This window comes from Solanum lycopersicum, chromosome 1 (assembly GCF_036512215.1).
Source record: "Solanum lycopersicum chromosome 1, SLM_r2.1".
Lineage (NCBI taxonomy): Eukaryota > Viridiplantae > Streptophyta > Magnoliopsida > Solanales > Solanaceae > Solanum > Solanum lycopersicum.
The window spans coordinates 6,086,164-6,108,412 of record NC_090800.1 but is presented as its reverse complement, the minus strand read 5'-3'; the positions used below and the strand labels follow the sequence as shown (position 1 = coordinate 6,108,412).

Genomic DNA, 22,249 nt, shown 5'->3' with positions numbered 1-22,249 from the left:
TTTTAAAAGAAAATATAAATACAAAACAAACTAATAGAAAATTGTTCTTCACCTTGGTCTTCATCATGTTTTTCGAAATCTTCTGCACTCAACTTTTTTTATTATTTATTAATAGTGTGCTTACCCTAACATTGTTATCTTGAACTTGAATGCGGATAAAATCATGAAGAAACTTAGATGTCCTCTCTTGAGCCATTTAAATAGCATAACCTATATTATTGGAGTAAAAATCTCCAAAAAAAAGTTGACTGAAAATGTAAACATACTTGCACAAAAATCGAGAATAATAACAAAAAATATGTAACATGAACAATGCGAAATATAAATTGTGACATTAAAAACAAATCAAATCTAAAAATCTAATCGAAATTCTCTTAATTAGATTCGAAATTTGATGAAATAATATATACCTGATTGTTTATCAATCAAAAAAATCCTTGAATTAATGCATAGATTTTGTTGAAGAATCAAATTTTGAATAACTTTTGTTTGAAGAATATGAACTTGAGAGGTGAGCTGAAAAGGGGAGAAACAAGATGAGGAGAGAATATTGTATTTGTTTTTTATTTAAATTTGTTAATAGTTAGCAATTTGGTCCAATTATGGAATCTTTTACTCCCTCTGTTTAAAAAGAATGATCCTATTTCTTTTTTAATCTGTTTAAAAAAGAATGACCCCTTTCCTTTTTTGACAATATTTTAACTTTAACTTTCCACGTGACATGTTTAACACCACAAGATTAAAAGACATTTTGGTACATTTAATACAATTTTAATTTAAAACCACAAGATTAAAAAGTCTCTTTCTTTTTTTAAACTCCGTTCCAAGTCAAACTAGGTCATCCTTTTTTAAATAGATGGAGTAATTAATAAAAGGAAATCTCAAAAAATAATAAATGTGAATACAAATTATTTTTAAAAATATTGTCATTATGATGTTTTGAACTAATATTTTAAAGTGTTGTTATTTTAACTAAATATATTTTATATTATGATTATACACCTAATTTTTCCTTTTCTTCGGGTGATTCAAATCCTATGTAAATACACGGAATCTTGTTGGAGTCAAAATAAATAGAAAAGCAAAATACTCTACCCATTCGCTTTAACTTGTCACTTATTTCTAAAATAGATTTTTATTTTCACTTTTGTGAAATAAATGTGAACGAAGAGAGTAGTTTTTTTTTAAAAAAAGAAAAGGATAAAAATGCCCTTAAATAATGTGAAATAAATAAAATATTTTTCATTTATAGTTTGACTAAAAAATATCCTTATCGTTAATACTTTATTTCGAAAATGTCCTTGCAGTCAATACTTTGATCCAACAATGCCCCTATAGTTAAGAAATGGACAAAAAAAATACCATTTTACAAATAAATATATTATTTTCTTCTTTTAAACACATCTTATTCCAAATAAAAATATTACTAAAGAACACTATTCTTGTTTTCTTTCTTCTAAAATCACTTTAACAATAAAAATATAGGAAATGTATTTTTATTCTTATTCTCATTTTATCAATTAAAATAGAATAATTTTATGTACCCTTTCAATAAATAATATGTCATATATATATATATATATATGATCATAGTATAGTCATCATTAATTAATTTATATAACGATAAAGAATGATGATAATAAAATAAGAAATATTTTTTTTGAATTGAAGTAAGATAAATATTTGCTAATTCCATTTTTGAACCAAAATATTGATAATAATAATATTTTTGAGCCAAACTATAAACGATATACATTTTTATTCCTTTTACCTAGTTTACGAACATTTTAAACTCTTTTTCCTTTTTTTTAAAAATAAAAGTGTTTTCGTTTACACTGCCAATCACATGTCAGTTAATACTTATATCACCCAATAGATAATCGCCACGTGGAATTCATACGTAATTCAGATCCCACATTATGTAACACAAATTTCCCAAAAACACAATCATCATAACCGGTGCAGCGGCAGTTAAATAGAAAATTCAAGGGCAAAACACCGAAGTTGTCCCGTCGATTCCCTATCGCCGGTGAGTGATCGTCGTCGGAGATTACACACGTGGCAGGGAGGATCAAAGTGTTAGCGCCGACGACGTTAAGCCCAATGGAGTCTCACGGCGCCGGGATCCGCCGTGTTATGGTCCTCGCCTTTTGTGTCGCCGGCATTTGGTCTGCTTACATTTACCAAGGCGTTCTGCAAGAGACGGTGTAAGCATTTCACTCTTCTTCCGATTTCTAGAAGCTTCTATTACTTATTCGGTCTCATTTAACTGTTTTGTCTAATAAAAGCTGATTGATATCTCCTTAAATAGGAAAAAAAATTGCAGCTTTGGTATTGAATTCCTAAGTTCACAATTGTTTTAGGAAATATTTTTTGAGCTATAGTGACTGTTCATTTGGAATGAAGTTTTGTTTCATGTTTATTGGCGATTAATTAAGAAAAAAAAGAAGAAATTTTTCCAGTTTGCTTTGAAAAATATATAGAATGAAAGAGTGTCACATAAATTGGGTCTGAGTGAGTAGTACAGTAATATTGATGACCAATAAAGAAGGAAATTAAGCAGCAGCTTCTGTGTTGAATAATGATGAGATATCGCCCTTTTTTTTGTAACTCAAATATTTTGTATTAATCACCGGAGTATCTTTACATACCATAGGAAAGATTCTTAGGCTCCTTTCAATCCGAAGACATCGCCTTTAATATGTCATAACAGTCAGTTTTTTGAGTTTTTGTGTAACTTTTGTCCCAATGTATTTTTAAACTTGTGAGCTTAAAAGTCAAATATTTACAAATGGACCTGAACAGAGCATAATGTATATAGAGATACATATAGACGACAGGGTGGAGCTACGGTAGTGTTAAGGTGTCTAGCTGGATACCTTTCGTCGGAAAAGTACAACGTATATGATTCAGTGTTATCAAAGCGCGCTTAAGCTCTGAAGCGAGGCTCAAAACGAGTTGAGCGCTTCGCTTCGCTTTATGTGCGCTTCAATATTGTCATCAAGGTTCTAAGACAAACATTTCCTTGCCAATGAGCCTCTTATGAAGAAGTGACACTAAATAATTGATATTTCACTTTATCATCATATTTTTTCAATTTCTTTGGTCATATATTTGTCGTCATATTTATAATTATTAGTTTTGGCCAAACATATATATATTTGTAATCTTTTCTCCCTTTGCGCCTTTTTTCCATTAAAGCCCAAGCCTTATTTGCGTGTTGCGCTTAAAGCCCCCACGGACCTTAGAACTTTTTTGCGCTTTTCCTTTTGATAACACTGGTGTATATATATAGATCAAATCTTACTTTATATTGGTATATATATAGTATTTTGAGCACCCTTGGAATTGATGGAAATTTGTAGCGCAATGGCAAGGGTATGCTCAAAACCTACACCTATAGAGTAACTCTTTTTTTTGAATTTACTATCAAAAGTCTGGACACACGCCACTGAATTAGCCAATCCTAGGTGTTTGTTATTGAGGTCTTGTTGATTGATTGAATTGTGCAATGTTTATATACGTTAAGTTGATTTGTTTATGTTTGTTTGTACTTGGGCTTTAGGTCAACTAAGCGGTTTGGCCCAAACAAAGAGAGGTTTGAACACTTGGCATTCCTGAACCTGGCACAAAATGTAGTATGTCTGATATGGTCATTTATGAGTAAGTTTACAGCATTCAAGTATTGGATGTTCACATGTTTCTTGGTGATATTGCATATATGCTTGTATTAGCACCGGTTAGATGATTAGTTAAGAATTCAGTGTGCTTTTTGTGCAGTGATAAAGATATGGTCAAGCGGAAACAGCGGTGGTGCTCCCTGGTGGAGTTACTGGAGTGCTGGCATTACAAATACTATTGGACCAGCAATGGGGATTGAAGCGCTAAAATATATTAGTTATCCTGCACAGGTATGCCCAATTTTTGTGGAATTTTTTCTTCTTGTGAAATGTAAACCATAGTTCTAGTATTTTCTGAAATACATTTAGGACTAGAAGAAATGCTTTACTGGTTGTTATCAGTAACCTAGTTATAGGAGTTGACGTTTTTTATTCTAAATGAATGTGTCTTTACCTCTAATACTGATGAGGTTGATTGCCTTTGCAGGTCCTGGCAAAATCATCAAAAATGATTCCTGGTATTGTACCATTAAATAAGATTCTTTCTGAAGTTGTAACAATGTCTTTCCTTTTTTTTTCCTTTCGTGTTTTTGGTTCAATTTTGTTGTCAAATTATCAATAGAAAACAAGTTTGTTGGCTAATAATGAGATATGGAAAGTTATTGGGGACAATATTTTTATTGTATTGATAACAAAAGTATAGACATGTGAGAGTTCGAGAGATACTTGATCGGGCTTTCAAAGAGAGTGGAATTCTCATGTCGGTGTGAGTATATTTATTCTTTTATCCTTTAGGGAATAAGAGAAAAAGAAAGGATATATATACATTAGCAAACATTTTCGTCGACTATGAAATACCCTTCTTATACATATGCTAAGACCATGACTATAGAAAGAGCAGCCAGTACTCGGAAAAAAGAAGAAGAAAGAATAGCAAAAAACATGGTTGCTTTCCAATCATTGTTGGTTTTTGCAAAAGATCCAACTTCAATATTTTCTATGTTTGCTAAGAGGATGTAATTTGTAGATATTCAGCAAAGTAATTGTTTTTAAGCACACTTTTAAGTAGATGTAATTTGTAAATATTTGCATTCTTATAGACAATAGAGCATTTACTGTAACAGGGATCTCTGTCTCTCTCATATAGCTCTGATAAAAAAGAGTTGTTGAACTAAAAGAAGATTAATGGAAGGATCTGTCTATGGTTTCTATTGATGCCTCTCTTTGGACACCATGTCTAGGACTATTTAGTTGTTGCTATGGAGGCTTATCAATATGATACAGCTGTGCTTATATAAATGAGTAGAAGAACTGGAAATGTAATTTAGTTTGTTATGCTGCTGGAAACCAGAATATCTTGCTTTCTTTACTGATAGATGTTTTTGTGGTAGAAATGTCGAATTGGTTTATATCTGTGGGTTACTCATAAGAAATAGTTATATTTGATAAAAGCTTTCTTTTAATTGACATATACAGTTACTATGCTTTTCTGCAGTAATGCTCATGGGCGCAATAGTTTATGGCATAAGATATACAGTTCCAGAGTATGTGTGCACACTGCTTGTTGCTGGTGGAGTATCAATGTTTGCACTTCTAAAGGTGATATTTTATTTAAAACATCTGAATTATTTTATTTTTAAAATAAAAAAAGACAAGACAAAAGGTGTCAATTCTCTCCTGTCTATCCTATTAGTTATCAGATTTGATTCTTGTGATTATACGAGCAAACAGAGCATGTTTTTTAGCACCACTGCTTACCGTTTCTGTTATAATTGTTGTCTTTAGACTAGCTCAAAAACGATAAGTAAGTTGGCGCACCCCAATGCTCCAGTTGGATATGGGCTGTGCTTCCTGAACCTCACCTTTGATGGTTTCACCAATGCTACTCAGGATTCGATTAAAGCAAGGTAGTTTCGTTATCTGTGGTCTTATTAAAGTCTATCTTTTGGTTTGGATTGTGTGGCTCCTCTACCCAGCATGTCCGCCTTATCACATTGAACTGTGCAAATCGTAGTTTCTTACTTCATGATTATTTTACCAGTGCTTCGTATAACACTATGATGTGCACGTATTTCTAGGTTAACCGCTTTCATTGTATTTTCGTTTGCCTTTGCCTCAAGTTGTCTGCCCTCTCTGGAAGCATGCAAACTAAGAAAATGAGCTTGTGTCCTCTATACTCCAAAGTAACTTCATTATTTTCTCAATGGTGCAATTTATACCCCTCTCAAGCTGGGATATCTGACCAAGAAAAGCAATGTGAAGGCTAAATTTGGACTTGCTAGCAGTTTTTACCAAATATTTACTGGTGGTGTGGTTTTAATAACAAAATTAATGTTGGACAATGAAATATTATCTCACTAGCTTCTTTCCTCCCGTGGTTAGGTCATAACAGTTTTCTCTTATGAGCATTCTATATTTGGTGATAGTCTTTAAAATCATGTTTATAATTGACAAGAAAATAAAAAATTGGCATGGTCCAAAGCTGAATAGAGTAACAGCAAGCTAGGTATGTAAGACATGAGAAATTCCTATGGGAGGGGTTTCATGGTGCTTAAGTGCTCTTAGTACTCTCTCCACTGACTACGGGACTTCTTGAGTTTTCATGGTGCTCATCACCAGCCTATTGGTTTTTAAGGGTTTAGGAAGGGTGTAGACTGAAGGGTTTAGAAGGGTTCGTTTGAAGACAAGAGGTTTGGGCCAGGTGGTGTACAAGATGAAACCTTAGTCCTTACTGATCTGTTAATAATATGCCAGATCTACACTTAAAGGATTAGTAATGTGTCAGGAGAATTTAGTGCAAGAAGTCATGGATAGATTTCTTGATTATTGAATCAACGAACAACCAACAGGAGGAGGTCTTTAAGTTTATAAGTCATTCTACGATGTAATGGAAAGCAAAGAGGGAAGAATTAATGAGACTCGGACATTTTAGGTCACTGCACTCCATGAGCACTAACATTTTGATGTTTTATATACTTGTAGTCCAACTTTGTTTAAGATTTTTGTCTTACACCGTAAGCTAAACTTCTGATTAGGAATTGACACATCGGGTCTCTTGATGTCAAAAGAGACACGTCTAGGTCCATGAGAACTCCTATATTGCTATCTTATGAGGGATTTAACCAAAATATTGTGTTAATTAGAAGAACACATTGTTTAATATACATTTTTCTCCTTAGATTTGTTACAGATGTGTGCCAAATGTATGGGAACTTCAATCGGTTACTTGTAGTTAGTAACGAATTTTTTCTATTTTTCCAGGTACCCTAAGACATCTGCTTGGGATATTATGTTAGGAATGAATTTATGGGGTACTATTTATAACATGATCTTCATGTTTGGCTGGTCAAATGCCAGCGGATTTGAGGCGGTTCAGTTCTGTAAGCAGCACCCAGAAGCAGCATGGGACATTCTTATGTACTGTCTATGTGGTGCTGTTGGCCAGAACTTCATTTTTCTAACCATCAGCCGATTTGGTTCACTCACTAACACAACCATCACCACAACGCGCAAGTTTGTTAGCATAGTGGTTTCATCTGTGTTAAGTGGCAACCCATTGTCTACAAAGCAATGGACAAGCGTCATCATGGTCTTCTCAGGATTGTCATTCCAGATATATTTGAAGTGGAGGAAGTTGCAGAGGATGCCAAAGAAGAAGAAGAAGTCGAATTAACATATTATAATTCTGTAAGTGATGTAAAAGGTTTTGTAGTTAAACCTTCTTCTCCCCTTTTGAAACTCCGGTGTACCGGAAGTTACATCACTTCCATTTATAGGCCATGTAATTAAGAAGAACTACAAAATATATAAAAGGAGCTAAAGAGAAGCAAGGAGCTACATAAACGCGAACATATATAGCTCTGCCTGTCCTCTAATTTGAGATTGCATAAGCATCTCATGAAGCAATATTGTAAACCATTCAAAACGTTCCATAAGAGATGTAGGTTTTTTTTTTTTTAGAAATCGAGGATTTAAATTATATTCAGGCAAAATATATTCAAATTTTAAATATTCTTGTAAAAATACGGCCAAATACTACTCAAACTTCAAATTTTCAAATACAACGCGCCCTAAATTTTTAACATTTCTGCAGATTGTATAAAATGTAAATTGCATTGTATATAAATTATATGCAGCCTGAATATTTTATTAAAGAAAATCTCTAATTAATTGGACGTAAGACTTTTAAAATATTTTTTTTACATAATCTTTGTAACCATCGGAACCTACTGTATAAATATTTTTTTGGGAAAATGTACAAGTATCCCCTCAACCGATGCCCGAAATTCAGAGACACACTTATACTATACTAAGGTTCTATTACCTCCGAACTTATTTTATGAGTAATTTTGTACCCCTTTTCATCCTACATGGTACTAGTTTGAAAAAAAAAGTCAACCAACATTGGACCTACAAGATAGCGTCACGTAGGCTAAAAAGGAATAGAAAATTATTAATAAAATAAATTCAGAGGGGTAATAGGACTTTAGTATAGTATAAGTGTGTCTCTGAGATTCCGGGCGTAGGTTCAGAGGGTACTTGTGCATTATCCCTAAATATTTCAAAACTTGTGTATTGTTGCAAGTCAATTTACTTGATGATGCAAAAAACATATAAACTGACAACACGCATAATTTAAATTCCAAGAATGAAAGATTTATTTCCTATTATCCTTATTCTTTTTAGGTAATTTTGATCTTCTCGTCGTGACAAGACATGACCAATTTCTTTTTTATTGGTTCAATTAGTTTCTTAACAAAAATAGAATGAAGGATGATTCTTGATTTTTTTATATAGTATTAAGGATGTTTTTGCTCACTTAGATAATACTAGCTTCTGATAATGTTTGTTGCACGTTTGTCCCTTACAATCATTACAATTTTTTATTTAGAAGTGAGTTATAAGTATTGAAATTAACAGTATTAATTTTACTATTTATTTTTATTCATTAAAATAAATCATAAAATAGAATGGTGCATTTGCTATCAAACCAGAAATATGTGAATCATGACCGTAAAATATGTCTATGAATTCATGATAGAAAAATAATAATAAATGTATCTAATGCCTTTAATGAAATAACAAAGGCGCGAGACAAATTTATCAGAAATATAAATTTCAATTTTACATTTTCTATAAAGAACATAAACATCAAAGCTTAACGACAATACGATAAGATTGTCTTGAGAATGTAATTACTTGTGATAAGTCCATGAGTCTATATATGAGTATATTTTATTGTATTTATATAAAATATAACACTATTTGTGTTAGTTTTTTTATGATATGATGTTTCAGTATGCATGAAAAAATCATTACTCTATTCAAATAGTAAAAATAATTAATATCTTTTAGTTTTCAAATTTAAGTTTTAATAAACATAAAATAAATGACAAAATAAAAAAAAACAGACGAACCAATAATAACATTATAAACATGCTTGTGATGAATCATATAAAATTTGAAGGAAAAAATATTACAAATTCAAACTAAAGAGAAAATAATATCTAAGACATACTAAGATTAAAATATGTTCTCTAACTAAGATCTTAATCTTCAATCACTCAAAAATTAAATAGGAGAAGGAAAGACTCTTATAAGAGAAATGATGATGTATACAATTTTAAAGCCTATATGTGAAAATAAGAGAATAAATATATTGCATAAAAAAGGAAAAAGATAAAAAAAAAAAATACCCTTAAACTATTCGAAATAGCTCAAATATACCCTTAAACTTTATTCCGGCTCAAAACTACCCTTTCTGTTATACTATTAGGTCAAAAGTACCCTTCTTATTAATGGAAATTGTTAAATGCCACGTGGATGTCATATAGATGCTTGGATGCCACATTGCATGCCAATATGATTCCACTGCTACGTAGACTAGATAGAAAGAGTCAAAAAATACCCTTGAACTACCCAAAGTAGCTCATGTTTGCCCTTAAACTATATCTCGGCTCAAAACTACCCTTCCCGTCAAACTATTGGATCAAAAGTTCCCTTCCTATCAATAGAAGTTGTTAATGCAATGTAGATGCCATATTGCATGACAATAAGGTTCCACTGCCACATAGACTAAATCCCTAAATCCTAATTACTTCCCCCCTCATTTCATTATTTCAGAAATGATATATTCACCCGTTCTCCCTGATTTCGTGGCTAGGGTTTTATACTTTTCTTCGTGACTGGTTTTCAAAGTGGATATTCATGCTTGTAGGTTAGTAAATATTTTTTCTTATTTTATTATGTTAACAATTTCAAAGCATGATAGTTAGGATTTCACAACTTTCCCCTAATTTCGCACCTAAGGCTCCATAGCTTTCTTGGAGGCTGAGTTTCAAAGTGGATATTCATGGTTGTAGGTTAGTAAATATTTTTTCTTATTTTATTACGTTTGCGATTTCAAAGTATGATACTTAGAATTTCACAACTTTTCCATCATTTCGCGGTCAAGGTTTCATAACTTTCTTTGGAGCTGAGTTTCAAAGTGGATTTTTGTGGTTGTAAACACAATAAAATCAGAAAAATTTTTACTAACCTAGAACCACGAATATCCACTTTGAAACCCATCGACAAAGAAAACTGTGAAACCTTAGCCCAGAAATGAGGGACAAGGGGTGAAATCGTTTCTGGAAAATAATGAGATGAGGGAAAATGAGTAATCAAAATTTAGGGATTTAGTCAATATGACACATGTGAAATTTAACAACTTTCGCTAATAAGGTCACTTTTGACCCAATAGTTTGACGGAGAGGGTAGTTTTGAGCAGAGATATAGTTTAATGATATATATGAGCTATTTCGGATAGTTTAAGGGTACTTTTGACCCTTTTCCTTTTAGTCTATGTGGCAATGCAAATCTATTGGGGTACCATGTGGCATTCATGTGGCATTCACATGGCATTTAACAATTTTTGTTAATTAGAAGGACACTTTTGACCCAATAGTTTGACGGGAAGGGTAGTTTTGAGCCAAAATATAGTTTAAGGGTACATATGAGCTATTTCAGATAGCTTAAGGGTATTTTTGACTCTTTTATGTAAAAAAAATTATAGCTGCAAAAAGTACCATGTGTGATTCTCAAAGGTAAAATTATTTTACTTTACTTGTAAATTATATATTTTCATCATATTTATTGTTGACATTTCACCTTTTCAAAAATGAAAAACAAGCTAAGAGAAAAAGTAAAAAAGGGTAAAAGGAACAAATAAAGACTAATAAAATATAGAAAGGAAAAAAATCAGTGAATATCCTAACTGAAACTGTATTATAAAATACTCGGATAAATCAATATACCTTGATTTTCAAGAACACTTCAAATTGCATCACATATCAATCTAATAAGAGGCATATTCTATAATAAGAGGGGGGGGGGGGTAGAAGAAAACAATAACAAAGAAATAGTGTTAAAAATTTGAAACCTTCCAGTTTTAAAAAAGAAAAATGATGAAGGATAGGGAATGCTGGAGGACTATGAGATTTCTAGGAACACAAAATCAGTTTCTCACCGTTGTCGCTGTCGAGAAATCGCTTCAGACACCACACTTCATATGTTCTTCATGATTGTCTTAAAGTCTTCGATTTCTTAACTAAAATGGTGTTTCTATATCTTCCATGTCTTTTGAAATGTATATAAAGATGAAACTATTTACTTAAAGATGAAACATAGTTTCTTAATTTACCTGAAGAAAGTCATTATTCACTTGGAAAAAAGATTTATTACTTTCAATTGCCTTTTCGCTTACCCTATTCATGGTTATTTAAATGTATGTTTAAGTGTTGTCTTTTCAATTATCCTAATTATTGTAATTGAAGTGTGAATTCATATTTCAGTCAATTAAAAATGAAAATATTATTTTTTTTATTTTCATATAATGTTATATATATATTCAAATAATGTTCAAGTGAAGGGCAAATTCGTAATTCAACTTTGAGCTAAGGGACTTTCCACTTATAATATAATATGATAATGATGTACATTAGGTTTGTGTCATAGTTGAGAGATGATTTTAGTCAATAACTCTAATATATAATCACCTTTACAGTGTTACCAAATAGTAAAGATGCGATACTACAACTAGTTATTTAAGCAACTCTCAATCTTATTATCTCTATAAATTTAAAAGTTATTAAGTATAATCCATTTATTAAAAAACTATGAGGGTCAAGATTGTTAATTACAAATTTTAATACATAATTTGTGTAAGATATGTTAGGCGAACCTCGAACGTTGGGTGTTGGACGTGCTTAGGATGTACAATCAGAGGCTTAGGGCGTGATTCTTACCGAACTAAGCCTCACACTAGAGTCTCGAGACGTTTTGCTAGAGTCTTGTCCTAGGGCAAGTCCCAACAGATCCTTTAAAAACACTGAATTTCTCGGTAACAATGTGTTTTTCTTATATAAATAGTGTTTTGCTAGAGTCCTGCCTAAGGCTGGGCAATGGAATGGGATGTACCGGTACCGGTCCACTACCAGTCCGGTTAGTCCCAGTTCGATTGCCTACTGGACGGAACAGGACATTCCGAACCTGGACACGAAACGAAACGGCATCGAGGTTTGATATCGGTACCGATTTATTCCAGTTCCGATTAATTAATATTTATAAATTAATTTATATTATATATTTATAAATTATAATTTATATTTTACATTAAATAATAAATACCCAAGTAACCCAACTACCCCCTATTAGTATTACATTAGTGTTACATTCGAGACTTAGTTGAAACAGAACCCTTCCTTCCTAGAAAGTGGTCGCGTAAAATATGCACTTTACCAGTAGTTGTAAATTGAAATTGTAATTTATAAATACAAATTTAAATAAATTAAATTGATATTATTTAATTTGTGTAATTGTTTTATCCTTATTTTTATTTAATTTTTTAAAACTACAAATTTAATTTATTTAAATTACAAGTTATATACTTATAAATTATAACATATTAATAAATAATAACTAATAACTAATAAACTTCAAAAGATTTAAATCTTGAAAACTTAATTAGACTTAACTTGCAAACTTAATAAGTAAATTTTTTACAAAAAATATCTTTAAAATAACTCAAGTAAAAAATTACATTAAAAATTTAAAAACTATTAATTTAAACTTAGAAAAATAAAAAATATTCATATTTTTCGTAATTCAAAAAAATCATTTTTTGAAATAACTAGATGTATCATCCCGTTTATCCCATGTCGTTCCATGCCGGTCCGTTCCGATTCCATCCCGGTATATAGTGGGATGGAACGAAACCGAGTATCCGTCCCGGTAATTCCGGTCCGGTTCATCCCGGTACCGGTCAACTCGTCCCATTCCGATCTGGTGATGTCGTTCCAATCCGTTGCCCAGTCTTAGTCCTGCCCTAAGGCGAGTCCCAACAGATCATTTAAAAACACTGAATTTCTCGGTAACAATATATTTTTACTTATATATATCTTGTATTGCCGAGTTTCCTCTTGACAATCCTTCAATAAATGATGTCATCAAGACTATTAAATTTTAGATTATGACTTGCATGAAGTGATTATAAATCAACTTCCTAGTTGCAACATTACCAACTTGATCATCATCTCACACAGCAGGGAAAACTCTTTCAAAATCATTTTGGTGTTCAGTTTTGAAGAAGAACTGACTTTATCATCTACAAATTTTTTTCCTTCTTCTTCATCCTCTTATTCTTCTTGTTGTGCAGACTTCTCCCTGGTTGATTTTTGTTGGGCCTCATAACCCTCATCCGTATGTCTAAGGTTAGAGGTTAACAAGCAATGCAAATTGATTCTTTTAGATTCTCAAAAGAGTATTGCTTGAATCAATGTTTCTCTTTATTTGAGTCATTTTATTTATAGACATGAGAGAGAGCACAAATCATAAATCAATATATTTTATTTTTCAATAGAATAGAAAAACAAACTACTATAGTTGATTAAACATTACACAAATTCATTTTTTTTAAAGGCATAATACATAAATGTGCCCTTTAACTTGGCTTCAAATCACATTTACGCCCTTCAACTTTGGATGTGTACAAATAAACACTTAAATTTGTATAAAGTTAAATAAATAGACACACATGTTCTACACGTCATCACACATGTCATTTTTTGTCCTACGTAGTGTCCTACGTGTATTGTGTCATGTAAGACTCATGTGCTTATTTATTTAAAACTTGGATAGTTAAAATGCATGTTTGTGCATTATGAAAGTTTGAGGTTAAAGTTCAAATTTGTGAAGTTTAGGGTCTAATATATGTATTATGCCTTTTTTAAACAAGTGAGTGAATTGCTACAAAAATTTAAGCAACAACTTAAGTAGTTGTTGTAAAACAACTTCAAGTTGCAACTTAAGAAAATAAAACCACAACTACTTTATGAACTACTTAAGTCGATGCAACAACTTAAGATGGCAACTTAAAGAATTTATGGCAGCAACTCAAGTAGTTGATGCTACAACACTTCAATATTGCAACTTAAAGGAATTTTCAAAAATTTGATATAGCAACTTAAGCAATTGTTGAACCAACTAATTAAATTGCTGCAACTACTTATGGTTAAACAAGGCGATATACAATTCTATGCTGAGGCCATCATCCTTCTATTGCCTGTTAGCCACACCAGGACCAAGAAAAGGCAAACTAATCAACCAAGACTCAGCTACGACTTTTGTAACCTCACGACCACTTTCCATTATATTCTCTTTTCAGATACAGTGACATTACTTGTATTAGGGGAAGTGTCAAATCTTTACTATCATAAGAGCTTGAGGTACTTGATGGCACAAAAAAAGATATTCATAAAGATATAGGCTCTTCAAATTTTGCATCCTTTGTTGAAAATTAGTTTAAACCATTACAATGACAGGGCTCTCCAAATTATGCATCTTCTGATTGGAAAATACTCCGATGTACTCAACAAACATTTCATATCTAGTTTATGAGTTCTACAGAAAACAGCTGGACTTACCATTTCAAGATTGAAATACATTCAACTTCACTGATCAGCATTCTTCAAAATTCAACATATATTTTCTCCAACTCATACTGTAGGACAGTCAGATGAAAGGGAGATTGAATGTTAACACACTTGTGCGGATGAGAGACCATAAGTTTAGAGCATGTTTGGATTGACTTATTTTAGGTGTTTTTAAGCCAAATTATTTTAAAGCACTTTTATAGTGTTTAGGTAACATAAAGAAGTGTTAATAAGCACTTGTGTTTAAGCCATCATAAGTTATAAGCTCATCTAAACAGGCTCTCAATCTGGCACAAATGTCTAAGTTCCTCAAGGGAATAACGCCAATCCATAGCCTCAAAGAACCATCCAACAATGCTCGAGCTCCTTAATAAGGCTCTTCTTCAGTTTGATTTTCCTCACTGTGGAGAACCATCTTTCTTCTCGCTCCAAATTGATGTAAAAATTTGTATAGGGAGGTTCAACTTTTCGTTATCACTTTAAGTTTTTATCAGTATGGAAACATTGACATCCTTGTTGGTACAGTATCATCGACAACATTGATTCTGCCAAAAGTAATAGAAGTCCAGAAAACCATACCATGCAGCAACATTAAATCGGAACAATTTCAGAGTTCAAAGGCATGCTGTCTCTCAATGATTCTCAATAACGTCTAATAGCATTCATAAAAGTGGTGGACTTAATGCTTAATGTAAGATCTAAACTTAGATATTATAGCTTTCGTATAACTCAGATCAACTAAACGAAGCACTCATATCAAGTTACTTTGTATTTTGCAATGAATAGAACTTCCAAATCATTGACCCCAACATTAACCATTTCAACATGGATTTGCTTCGAGCAACTTCCGAATATTAATAACACGAGTATAATTCTCATAAACAAAAGTGCAGTTTTCTGAAGTTGTACTGATACTTGAGTCAAAGTAGGGTACCTACATCACACCCTGTTGGGGTGCAACCCCTACGTGAACTCGGGATGCTTCGTGCACAAAGCTGCCCCCTTTATAGTTTACACATGCAGTTTTGTTGCTAATTCTATATCTTATGGATTACTCATGTACCTCATAAGGCATAAGTAAATCAAAGGCAAAAGAAATGTCCATCAACACCAACTAAAGAAACAGTTTACAGTTCCCAACAACTCAATATACAAATCAATTAGACATATATACTAAAACCATTGTCACAATTGAATACATTAAATTACCAAATTGAAAACTTTACATAACCTTTTTACAAAAACCAGAACAATGTTTTGTTCACGAAATCAAACTCTCACCAACAAGAAGAAAGTTCAGGTTCAGGAGTCAGGTAGCCAACCAACTGAGCTACTAAAATTAATTATCGAGACAACAGTATATGAAAATCAAAACAAAGTATAAAGCACTAACCATACATGTTTCTCAAAAGCCTTTAGGCCCATCAGTAGTATTAGCCTCCTTCGAAACTCCAGACGACTCTTTATCCACCATTGAAAGACAATACTTAGCAATTTCCCTAAATTTTGGAACACTTCTCAAATCGACAACAGTACCATCTTTCAATGTAATAATCACATCACCCCATTCACCAATAAATCTTGGAACAACCTGAACATCTTTGATTACTTTATACGAGAAATCGCTCCGGTCTTGACCCGTTAACCCGGAAATGACAGTAACCCTCAAATTGGTAAACCTGTACCTCAAGTAAAAAGCCCTAAATACTGAAGCTAGGGTTAATGGAAGCCAAAGAAGAGTAAAACCCAGAAGGAGATTAGCTGCGAGGTCTCCATAGTGAGCTCCGCCGTCGAAAAAGATGGATTCTTGATTGGGTTTGGATGTACTGGTGGAGGATGAAGCGACTGGGTTGGAGGACACGTGGAGCTTGGTGATTGGCCTGTTGCATTTTGGTGTGGCGGAGATGAAGGGTATTCTGGTAATTGTGTGGAGGGAAGAGGTGGTCGGAGAGAGGAGTGGAGTGGCGGCGGCGGCGGCGGCGGCGGCGGCGGCGGAGGAACGGGTAGTGGTGGTGGCCATGGCCATGGTTTTATCCGTTAGGATGAGTGGTTGGTTTGGTTAGTTAACAAAAGGATTTTTAAAAAATTTATTTATGAATTTTATTTTGAATTTTCATTGGATCAAATGGATATCTACTTGTCAATTTTCTAGCCACTACTACTAAGATGAAAAAGAAAAAAAGAAATTATTTTTATTTCTTTCATTTATAGCAAAACGATAAATACTAGTCTATTCTTAATTAAAATTATACAATGTGAACCTTAAGTATAAAATTGATTTATCTAAGTAATATATTTTTCTCAAAATGAAACTTTTTAATGTGAATATAAATTAGTCAGAATCAAAAGAGGTATTAGACATAGAGTGAAAAACAAAAATAGTTTTATAGTCCTTTAAATTTGTCAGTAAATTTCATTTAAACATTCGAACTAAAACATCTTGTATGCAATTACGTGAACATAAAGTATTCCTATTGGACATTCCTTCCTCCAAAGATTGAAACATGTTCTTAAACACTTACTTAAGATAAGTGTCAATAATTAATTAGATATATTAATCACTTAAAATATGTTAAATTTTTAATTATATGCATTAACTTCAAGTAACTTGTAAAACCTAATGCATATCTGAATTGATATTGGTGTGTACAAATAATGAATGTCCACCGCAAGATTCACCAAATTAATATCTTTTACAACATAAGCCATCAATACCATTTTATCATTATCATCCACCACAATTATTGATTGGATCATCATCATTAATTATTCACTACTCCACTAGCTACAACGCTATATACAGAAAACTGAATGAATGGACATTTTTATAATAAAAAATATAATTATGAGGCACATACAACCTCAAAGAATTTTTACGACTTGACCACTATAGATGTGTAATTAGGAACAACAATTATAGAGGAAATTGGATAATAGGATTCTCGATCAAAACATCAATACTAAGCACTACCCGAATAGAAATTCTAGCTATCTACCACGCACAAACTAGAATACATAATGTATGTAACAACATTAAAGGTTGCAACAGACTATGTAGTTCAAGGTAGTTATGCTCTTTGACATATTAAATGAGAATTTATTTATTGGGGAAACCTCTTTTCATTTAAGGGATTAAGTTTTAAAGAATAGACAAATTATGGGTTTGATGAAATGAAATCTTGTTTAAACTATATTCTTTAAATCAAAAGAAGAGAAATGAACTATTTCTTTTAGGAAAAATCACACTACATATATATTTAAAAGATAATATTACATGTTTTAAATTTACTTTTTAAATATTACTATTTATAACAATTTAATTGAGAGTTATAACATATCATTTTTATCTATAAATTAATTTATTTTATTTTATTAAATAATTAGTCTTCTATAATTATATTTTATAATTTAATTAATAGGTGATATAAATAAAATTATCATAGACAATCAATCATAATTATGTAGTACACATTTTTAGGAATTTTTTACTTTTTAAATAAAGGATCAATCATAATTATGTAGTACACATTTTTAGGGATTTTTTACTTTTTAATAAAGGATCAATCATAATTATTTAGCACACATTTTTAGGGTTTTTTGCTTTCAAATACATTTTTTTTATTGTTACACATAAAATATCCATCTACACCATGTTTCTATCTTTTTCACACGCCAACACAGTACCACCCCCACCCCCATGTTCAAAAGTAAGAATTCCTCTCTCACCATATTCATTCTCTTCTTCACTGTTCAACTGTAAATCTCTCTTTCACCATATTCTTCTCTGTTAACTCAAAAGAGAATCAGATTGTTCTTCAAAGTACTAAGAAACTAGATAAATATGTTGAAAACATACAAAAAAAGCTCCATATTAGTAAAACTGAGTTCTAATGTTAAAATCAAGACACCAAATGTTAACACATTAATTGACTCACACACCTTCGAACAATGAGAATACAAATTCGGCAAGAAAGAGTATTACCCCTCAAAGGAAGAAACAAATTTGAGAAAAGAAGAAGAAAAAAAAAGCAAAGAAAATGCAAGTCCTCTAAATCAAAAGAAACAAAAGAGAAAAGGGAAAATGGTGAAACCCCTTCAAATTCACAGATTTTATAAGTGAGACAAAAAATAAAAAGGTAAATAAACAAATCTCGATATGGATCAGTCATCAAACCCTCCAAAAGAAGATCAATAATGAAAGATGACTCGAAAAGTCTAATGTCAAACAAAGGGCAAAAAAGTTAATAGGATAAATTTTTTATTTAAATTATTTAATTTTTATTTTATTCATTTTTTAATATTTATGTTAAATGATCATGATTTTTTTCTTCAATTTGATATATAGTATGATTGAATAAATTGAGTTTTATTATTATTTTGTAGTTGTTTAGTTGTATAAAAATTGTATGAAATTCGAATGATATAAATTATTATATATATTAAATTGATAAAAATTATCTGAATGGGTATATTTTTTTTGTATGAAATTGGTATGATTTCTAGCATCAATGTCTACATGTATTTGCATAAAGTTGATATAATTTTGGTGTGTATTTTCTCACATATATATATCAGTTTTGTTGTAGTTGATGAAATGATACACTGGTAAGTAAAAAAAAAAAAAATCAAACCATTTTTCCATGCACATGATTTTAACATGAAGTTTTTATAAGTTGGCACGAAATTGGTAAGATTTATGTATATATATGTACATTCATCATGCCGGTATGAAAGTATGGAAGAAACAAGAATGATGATTGTGCAATTAGTGAGATTAAAGTAACTGGAACTATTGGGAACAAATTTGATGGAGCGTGCATAACAAATGTACATGCTTCGAATACAACTGATTATCCTGCATCAAGATTACAGAAATCAAATTTGAAATAGTTGATTGCAGCTTATACTCTTAACTATTATATGTTTTATAATTTTTGGATGACGTATATTTCTATTTACTAAAAATTTTGACAGCAATATAATATGCATTGTTTTACATTGTCGAATTTATTGTTCCCAAAATTTTTGTTTCAATTTTTACATTGAGATATCAGTTGAAAATCAAATGAACACCAATTGAAAATTATATGAAATAGATTTAGGTTGGTTTACATTGTATTAATTGATCTCCAAATTGAAAATTAAGAATGACACTAAATTGGTGTCCAATTTGTATATTATTAGTGTCCAATGTAAAAATTTAAAAGTGACTAAAAATAAAAAATATATGAAGTTGTATTCACTTTGTATAAATCTGGGAAGAATGGATCTACAATGTAAAACAGTGATCATTATATATTGTTCTAAAAAAAGTAACAAAAATAATTATACCTTAATTACATATGGTTTTAAACCCTTTTCAAGTAGGACACCCAAATGAATACCAATTGAAAATTATATTAACTAGTTTTAATGGGACTTCAATTGCATACCAAATGCATAGTATTTCATATTTATATTTGACTTGTTCTTTTTAGTCGATAAAATTGCATATCTACATTACTTATTCAATTTTTCACTACATATTTGAAAAATAATGAATACACAAAAATGATAAGTAGTACACATAATAAATATTCTGAAATAATATTTCATTAGCTTAAAAGACAATAAATCAAAACATTAATTTGTCACAATTATAAATTTTGACTTTTTGGTGTAGGATAATTTGGATATGTCTTCCTGTTGTGGCCCACTCGATGAAGTTGTCGCATTTATTAGATCACTATATAGGTTGGAAGATTCATAAATAATTTCCTCCACTTAAAAATCTACATATTTGTCTGTTTCATCAAGAATAATTGTGTCAGTATTACAGAATACAAAGAAAAATACATATGTTATATCAATATACAAAATTCATACAATTTTTATTCACATTTTTTCATACACATTTCATGTTAAAAGTCATCACTTATTCATACCAGAATCATAACAGTATATCAAATTTATTTCATTATTATGCCCAAAGCCATCCAAATAAAATGCCCAAAAAAAGTTCAATTACACTAAAACCCTGACAACAATTTTTTATGCACATTTTTCATACATATTTCATGTCAAAAGACATCACTTATTATATCATAATCATGCTAGTATAACACAAAAAAAATATAGTTTTAATTGTCATTTTCTAAATAAACAAAATGCAAAATTCATTCCATCATCATGCCCAAAATTCATTTTAAATAAAATGACAGTTTTTTTTAAATTTATACTAGAATAGTACTTAAAAAATATTATCAATTGTCATACGTGTTTGGTATAACTAGTATACCAATTCCAAACGAATTTCTTGTAATTATTTTTAATCAGAAACATAGCAGAAATGAAAAATGACTCAAACAAAGAATGAACAAATCAAATGTTCATATCGAAATCTAACGGTTGACATAAAAAAATGTTATAATTAAAAATATTATACACATAAAAATTGAAAAATATTCAATATCACTGTTTCATTTTTTTTTCATTTTGTTCGTAATCAATCAAGAAACTTTCATCCATAATTTCATAATATTTTAACTGAATAGAGCAATATTATTTATATATGCCAATACAAATAAAATTTCAAAAATAACAGCTAATTTGAAGGATCTCATCTACCATCGATCATACTTTATTAAAGTTGATAAGAAACTACAACTACAAGAAAATAAATTTTTGAATAAAAAAGAGTCACGATAATAACAATAAGAGAGAATATTGAGAAAAGAGAAATCGTGAAAAAAATAAAAATAAAATTTATTTGAATAAAATTAAATAAGTGAGAGAAAATGTTAATGATTGTTTTGAGTTAAATTAAGGAAAAGAAATATTCTTCTATTATAACTCTCCTATTTTTAGTCTCTGATTAATTATCACTAATTTTTTTTTTCAAATTATTTACTATCAAAATATCTGTTTTGAATTTATTTTCAAACTAATTGATTTTTACTTTTGTTTAAATCATTGTTCAATTTAATAAAATGTTATAACCTGTAATTGTTTATTGTTATAATTTGAAAGATAAAGAACATAGTAAAATAAATTGTGTATTTCGATAACTTTTTTTATATATATTTTTTCTTCTCTCAAACAATTACATTTTCAAAAATAAAATGATTAAAACACACATAATAGAATAAAAGATCTAAAAGTTTAGGTCGAATAAAACTAAACTTTCCTTATATTCCATATTTCAGGTTTGTAAGTTCTTAAATATCACTCTAATGTTATGAATCTTAAAAGAGAATTGTACTCAAAAGATATTTATGATTTATTATTCAGAATTTTCACAATGGAAAAGTAAAAATCTGCTACCATAAATAAAGTTCAAAACTTGTATCCAAGGGGGAGGCCTCTTAGTGGTGATTTTTCTCCATTAACTTTTTTTACAATTTTAGCATTTTGTTTCTTTAAATAATATAATTTTTCATGAATGATTTGCATTTTTCTAGATCTTGTCATTAAATGATTGTCTTTCGAATAATGTTTGGAGGCGAGCAAATAAAATCTAATAATTTCATAAGTTTGAATATATATATATATATATATATATATATATATATATCATTGACTAATGATTAATATATATACACACTCTTATAGTATTATTAACTAATCAATAATTTCTTAACAACAAACCTTAATGATACCACAACAATATTCATATATATT

General features: G+C 30.5%; 2 protein-coding genes across 2 annotated transcripts; one reads left to right on the top strand and one right to left on the bottom strand.

The window, feature by feature from the left end:
- Window positions 1-1,892: 1,892 nt before the first annotated feature.
- LOC101252106 (UDP-galactose/UDP-glucose transporter 3) lies at window positions 1,893-7,469 on the top strand. The gene is made up of 7 exons (XM_004228344.5): window positions 1,893-2,207; window positions 3,566-3,663; window positions 3,781-3,911; window positions 4,108-4,138; window positions 5,116-5,219; window positions 5,406-5,527; window positions 6,882-7,469. Exons 1-7 carry the CDS (start codon window positions 2,104-2,106, stop codon window positions 7,291-7,293), a joined length of 1,002 nt encoding a protein of 333 aa, XP_004228392.1. The 5' UTR covers window positions 1,893-2,103; the 3' UTR covers window positions 7,294-7,469.
- An 8,271-nt stretch (window positions 7,470-15,740) lies between these two features.
- Window positions 15,741-16,767, bottom strand: LOC101252419 (uncharacterized). The gene has a single exon (XM_004228345.5). It carries the CDS (start codon window positions 16,614-16,616, stop codon window positions 15,996-15,998), a length of 621 nt encoding a protein of 206 aa, XP_004228393.2. The 5' UTR covers window positions 16,617-16,767; the 3' UTR covers window positions 15,741-15,995.
- Window positions 16,768-22,249: the final 5,482 nt, after the last annotated feature.

What these genes read in the sequence shown, in the direction of transcription:
- LOC101252419 (XM_004228345.5), bottom strand. Translation starts at nt 16,616, where the DNA reads ATGGCCATGGCCACCACCACTACCCGTTCCTCCGCCGCCGCCGCCGCC.
- LOC101252106 (XM_004228344.5), top strand. Translation starts at nt 2,104, where the DNA reads ATGGAGTCTCACGGCGCCGGGATCCGCCGTGTTATGGTCCTCGCCTTT. An exon ending in CAATGTTTGCACTTCTAAAG is followed by an intron (nt 5,220 to 5,405) that starts GTGATATTTTAT and finishes TGTTGTCTTTAG; the next exon opens with ACTAGCTCAAAAACGATAAG. An exon ending in CAGGATTCGATTAAAGCAAG is followed by an intron (nt 5,528 to 6,881) that starts GTAGTTTCGTTA and finishes CTATTTTTCCAG; the next exon opens with GTACCCTAAGACATCTGCTT.